General features: G+C 52.9%; 1 protein-coding gene across 1 annotated transcript; it reads left to right on the plus strand.

Annotated features, from left to right (window-relative positions):
* Positions 1-479: 479 nt before the first annotated feature.
* Positions 480-5,819, plus strand: LOC143220280 (uncharacterized). The gene has a single exon (XM_076445946.1). It carries the CDS (start codon positions 480-482, stop codon positions 5,817-5,819), a length of 5,340 nt encoding a protein of 1,779 aa, XP_076302061.1.
* Positions 5,820-6,717: the final 898 nt, after the last annotated feature.

The raw sequence follows: 6,717 nt of genomic DNA on the forward strand, positions 1-6,717 counted from the left end.
ACGTTCGAGGTTGTATCCTCGTCACGCGCCGCTCTCTCTCTTCGTCGTGACGTCAGCCGCCGACCGCTCTCATAGCGAACCGTGGTAAGAATCCGCGTTACCCCGTTTCCCCCTTTAGGGTCTATCGATCGTGTCCCAATCACCGATCGCCAATTATCGGATGATCCTTAAGGACCAATCCGCGATCCCGATGACGTGAATCCAGCTCGGTTTACGAAGTCTCCGCGAGTCTTGTCGGCTCTTTACGCTCATTACGCTTGTACAAGGAACACAATCAGAATACAGTCCACTTCTACTCATTGTTATCGTTCTTTATTTCTAAAGTTTAACTTCGCGCACAGCGCTGTGCGATTCCGGCGCCTCCTCCATCACGTATCGTTCGGTCGTCGATCGTTTCCGATACATAAAATTGGTCCTTCGAGCCGGATTCGAAGTTAGAGTAAACGGCAAATTTCGGAGTTCACACGTGCTCTCTCAAGATGGCGGACTTCCACCGGCAAGCCATGCTGCAACGGACGATCCTGCGGACGGTTGAGAATTTTCGAAAGATCGGGAAAGCCAACCTCACAATCAGCAAAGTTCAAGCGCGACTCTCTTCTCTCGAAAACGCTTGGACTGCGTTCAGTGATGGCCACGTGCAGCTGCTCACCAATGTACCTGAGGAAGACCACCCGACTGTATCTTATTTCGCGGACGACCACTTCCAGACAACTGAGGATACTTACATCAGCTCCAGGGATGTTCTACTGGACGCCCTCGATAACCTGGGGTCACACGTGAGTCCAACATTGCATTCTCCGGACAACTCCTCCACGAGTCTACTCAAGCCTTCCGTCGCGCTTGCGCATCTTCCTCGCGTACCGTTAGCTCCGTTTAGCGGCGACCCAAACGAATGGGAGTCATTTCGAGATCGGTTCAAGTCGCTTATCATGTCAAATCGCGAATTAACGGATTTCATGCGCATGCATTATTTAGTGTCGTCGCTTACAGGACCCGCGCTCGAAGCCCTCGGAAACATTCCGATAACCGCCGACAACTTTTCGACAGCGTGGCGCACTCTGACTACGCGATTCGAGAGCAAACGTCGACTGATTAAAATGCATTTGTCGATTCTGATCGATTTACCAGCGGTTGAGCGCGAATCTGCAGTCGATCTGCACTCTTTGATTGATCGAGCGAACGTAGCGAACACATCACTGTCGAAACTGGATCGCTCTCCAGAAGAATTGTGGACGGATATGTTAGTTCTTTTAGTATCGCGAAAACTTGATCCCGTTACGTCGAAAGCATGGTGCATCGCTTCATCTCAGTCCGACACGCCAAAATCATTTACCGAATTAACGACTTTCCTATTCGCTCGTGCGCGTGCGCTCGATGAAATGTCCGTCGAACCCTGCGATTCTGTGACGTCGAAGGCGACGTCATGCCCTCGCGTACACGCCGTCACGACCTCGCAATCGTCCGAGCGTCCGAGCGCTTCCTCAGAATTGCGGCGGAGATCAGATAATACGGGAAAGACGAATACTCCGTTTTCGCAATCGTCTTGCCCACTCTGTCATTCACGACACTTTCTGAGTTCATGTCCGCAATACCTAGCCGAATCTCCGGAAAAGCGACGCGAAATTGTAAACCGGCTCTCGCGATGTTATAATTGCCTAAGCGAACGACACGCGGTGTCCGATTGTTCGAGCAAATTCAAATGTCGCGTTTGTCAACAAACTCACCATTCCTCTCTTCACGACGCGTCGACAAGTCGCGCGAACCTAGTCGATCCGTCCGCGCCCCGCTCTTCACCTCCATTACCGGGCTGCTCTACCGTTGTATCGTTGTCTGCGATGACTCCCCGTCGTCCCCCCTCACTCGTACTCTTGGCGACAGCGAGGCTCAAGATACGTGCTTCGTCAGGCCGTACCACGATAGTAAGAGCTCTCCTTGATCAGGGCTCCGAAGTCACACTTGTCACGGAAAATTTAGCTCAATTGCTTCGTGCAAAAAAGACCCGTAGAAATGTTACGATTTCCGCGGTCGGCGGAGCCCACGTGGAAACTGTGCGATCGTCTGTCGAAATTCACGTGAGTCCAGTCCACTCGACTACTCCGTCGCTGGTCACAACTGCGTTGGTTATGCCAACGTTAACAGCTTATAACGCACAATGCACTGCAGATCCGTCTTCATTCCAACATTTGAGAGATCTTCAGTGGGCAGACCCGGTGCCCACAAATTCCGAGTCCATTCAAATGATCCTCGGAGCAGATCTATATGGCGATGTAATCCTAGACGGGATTCGTAAAGGACGTCAGGGACAACCGATAGCCCAGAATTCAATTTTCGGGTGGGTTATCTCGGGGCCCATTCCATCTTCTTCCGTCGATCGCGACGGTTCCTCCACCACGAACTCTTCCTTTTCGTGTGTAGAAGTTTCATCGTGCAAGAAGAATCGGTCCTCTTCGATCGCATTCTCGCACCACTGCTCTTCCTCTTTGGAGTCGGAGCTGCGTCGGTTCTGGGAGGTGGAAGAACTCCCTCGGTGCTCTCCGCTGTCTTCAACAGAACGACAATGCGAAGAACATTTTATGACCACTCACTCGCGCAATCCAGACGGACGGTTCGTAGTTCGTCTCCCGTTCACTCGCGATCCTCCGCTTGAAATAGGTCACTCTCGGCACTCGGCAGGACGCATACTATTCGCATTGACCAACAAATTCCGCAAAGATACCGAACTCGAACGAGAATACTGCGATTTTATGCGCGAATACGAAGCCCTCGGCCACATGCGACGCGTGACCGCGGAACTCCCCCCGGCCACACAGGCTGTCTACATTCCCCACCATCCTGTATTTCGGCCCGGGAGCGCAACGTCACATTTGCGCGTAGTCTTTAATGCATCAAGCTTGACCTCTAACGGTCACTCGCTCAATGACCTGCTCCTAGCAGGCCCAAAATTACAGACAGACCTGCCGTCTGTAATTCTGAAATGGCGTCATCATCGGTACGTTTACAGTGCTGACGTCGCAAAAATGTATCGACAGATTTTGGTCGATCCTCGCGACGTCAATTTTCAACGCATTCTTTGGCTAGATACCATTACAAAATCCCCTATCGACCACGTCCTGCTCACGGTCACATACGGCATGACGTGCGCTCCGTTCATTGCGCTTCGAGTCATTCAGCGCCTCCGTGAACTTGAGGGGGCAAATTTCCCTCTTGCGGTGCCCATTCTACGCGATCAGATTTACGTCGACGATGTCCTCTTTGGTGGCGATTCTGTCGAACTTGTCCGCGCGCGCCGCGATCAAGTCGTAGGGCTACTTCGCCGCGGTAAGTTCGAGCTTCGAAAGTGGTCGAGTAACTGCACGGAACTTCTTAGCGACATAGATCCGTCCGACCATGGATTGGCCTGCACCAGGTCATTGGCTGTCGATGACCACGTCAAGGTGCTCGGGATCGGGTGGAACCCGTTGGACGACGCGTTCCAAATTCAATTAAATATCCCGACGACCGTTCCCGAAACAAAGCGAGCGATTTTATCGGCGATTTCGAAAATTTATGATCCGTTGGGCTGGGTGACCCCCGTTACAATCACAGCCAAAATCCTCCTCCAGGATCTCTGGCGTCTGCGCGTCTCCTGGGATGAGGCTCTACAAAATGAAATTCGAGTACGGTGGAATTCCGTTTACACCGGATTAGAATCGCTGAAAGCATTATCGCTGCCTCGCTGGACCGGCCTCGACTCCAGTTCAGGTCCGGTCGAACTGCACGGTTTCTGCGATGCTTCGTCCCACGCATACGCTGCAGTCGTTTATTTGAAGACCACCTCCAAATCCGGTGTGGTCAACGTGTCTCTCTTGGCGAGCAAGTCTAAGGTAGCTCCCATATCCCCCCTAACGATACCGCGCTTAGAATTGTCCGCTGCTCTGCTCCTCGCGCGCCTTCTCGAATTCGTTCGGAATTCCCTAAACGGTCGCCCTCACTCATGTTTTTGCTGGGGTGACTCCACTATCGTGCTTGCATGGCTGCGCGACAGTCCGTCACGTTGGAAAACGTTCGTGGCCCACCGTGTGCACGAAATTCAAATTCGCGCTCCCGACGTCGTTTGGCGCTACGTGCCCTCGGAAGACAATCCGGCCGATTGTGCGTCACGCGGCATACTAGGAGGCGAGCTCGCAGCGCATTCTCTGTGGTGGTCAGGACCTTACTGGCTAGGCTCATCCGAGGAACAATGGCCTTCCGAACCCACGTCAGTTACGCCGATCGACTTGGTCTGTAGGGAGGAAAAGGCTGCGGTGTCCGTGGCTACAGTCACTTCCGAACCTTGGGACTTGTCGTCCAGATATTCGTCGTGGCCGAAACTTCTTCGCGTTACGGGATATCTATTTAAATTCTTGCGCGCTTGTCGCCCACGCCGCTCGCGTTCTCTCGCTCCCTCGACGCCAGGCCGAACTCTGTCGGCCGAGAACTGTGCCGCCGCGCGAATCTTCTGGATCAATTGCATTCAACGCGATTGTTTCCCTTCCGAAGTCGATGCGCTCCGTCAGCGCCGCAGTCTCTCCCCAAAAAGTTCGCTGTTAGCTCTCGATCCGTTCGTCGATGACGACGGAATTCTTCGAGTCGGTGGACGTCTACGACACGCTCCGGTGGCATTCAGTGTCAAACACCCAATCATACTCGCGTCACACCCATTGGTCAAGCAAATCATCGAGCATGCTCATCTACGCGCCCTGCACGCAGGCCTTCAATTGACCCTACATACGCTGCGGCAAACCTTCTGGATACTCCGTGCTCGCAGTTTGGTCAAGAGCACAATTCATGCTTGCGTAGTGTGTGTTCGCGAACGGGCCGCTGTCCCAGCTCAGTTGATGGGCCAACTTCCGACTCCACGCGTCTCCCCTTCGTCCAGATGTTTTTCTCACTGTGGAGTGGATTATGCTGGTCCGTTTCAAATCCGCGCGTCGTCCGGGCGCGGTATTACGTCGCGCAAAGCGTATGTGTCTCTGTTCGTTTGCCTAGCCACGAAGGCAATTCACCTCGAACTAGTATCCGACTATTCCACCCCAGCTTTCATTCGCGCATTTGATCGATTTTGTTCTCGACGTGGAATACCTTGCGCCATGTATTCCGATAACGGGACCACCTTCGTCGGCGCGGACCGTGAATTATGTCGAATGTACCGAGCGACCCTACGGAATCCGGACTTTCTAAATAAAACCGCCAGCGACTGTATCGTTTGGCATTTTATTCCCCCCTCCGCACCGCATTTCGGAGGTTTGTGGGAGGCCGGAGTGAAGAGCCTCAAACACCATCTGAGGCGGGTTGTCGGTGCTCGAACCTTTACGTTCGAGGAGTTTAGCACTTTGCTATGCTCCATTGAATGCTGCCTAAATTCGCGACCTCTAGCTCCATTGCGAGACTCCGTGGACGATTTTGATGTCCTCACGCCTGGACACTTCATAATAGGCTCCCCGCTCACGGCACCCCCACAACCGTCCGTCCTCGAACTGTCCGAGAATCGCCTCACGCGTTGGCAGCTCGTCAGATCTGTGACGGAACATTTCTGGAAGCGCTGGGTGAACGACTATTTAAACACCCTCCAGCAGCGAAGCAAGTGGCGACGGGAGCAGCCATCAATCGAACCCGGTCAGCTCGTCTTAATCCGGAACTCCGCGCTTCCCCCGTGCAAATGGGAACTCGGTCGCGTGAAAACCGTGCATCCAGGTGCAGACGGTCGGGTTCGCGTGGTCACCGTCAAGACCTCTTCAACCGAACTGACCCGTCCGATTGTGAAGCTGTGCCCGCTGCCAATTGTTTCCGCTTCTACCTAACTTTGTACAGTCACTCCTGTAGATAAAATTGTATTATCTCGACTCGTTAGTTGAGTTCTGCGTTAGCTTTGAGTTCGCGTGCGCCGAAAATGAAACTTGCGTGGCTGCGCGACGCCACCACTAAAAACCAAACGATAATGATTCCTCTGTAACGACTGTACACGTTCTCGAGACACTATAGACGATTACGCATTAATTAGGAGCACGAACTACTATAAGCTAGTTTGTATACCGCTCTAGCTGAATGCGAACACTCTTTGTTAACCGAACGCGGTCTTGGAAAAGGCGTTAGACGGGGAATAGATGTTCGACAGCGAACCTTCGGTTCCAGAGAAGAGTGCTATTCATGTTTGCGTCGTGAGTGTTCGTTTTGCGTCAAACAACAAAATTCTGTATGCGATGCGGCGGCGTTAACTCGTCGCTCTCTTTGAAAGCAACGTTTCAAGGCGGGCGGTATGTTCGCGATCGCGTGAACGTTCGAGGTTGTATCCTCGTCACGCGCCGCTCTCTCTCTTCGTCGTGACGTCAGCCGCCGACCGCTCTCATAGCGAACCGTGGTAAGAATCCGCGTTACCCCGTTTCCCCCTTTAGGGTCTATCGATCGTGTCCCAATCACCGATCGCCAATTATCGGATGATCCTTAAGGACCAATCCGCGATCCCGATGACGTGAATCCAGCTCGGTTTACGAAGTCTCCGCGAGTCTTGTCGGCTCTTTACGCTCATTACGCTTGTACAAGGAACACAATCAGAATACAGTCCACTTCTACTCATTGTTATCGTTCTTTATTTCTAAAGTTTAACTTCGCGCACAGCGCTGTGCGATTCCGGCGCCTCCTCCATCACGTATCGTTCGGTCGTCGATCGTTTCCGATACACATGCAAATGCACTGATCTAG

Source organism: Lasioglossum baleicum, unplaced genomic scaffold, assembly GCF_051020765.1.
Source record: "Lasioglossum baleicum unplaced genomic scaffold, iyLasBale1 scaffold0599, whole genome shotgun sequence".
NCBI classification, from domain to species: Eukaryota; Metazoa; Arthropoda; class Insecta; order Hymenoptera; family Halictidae; genus Lasioglossum; species Lasioglossum baleicum.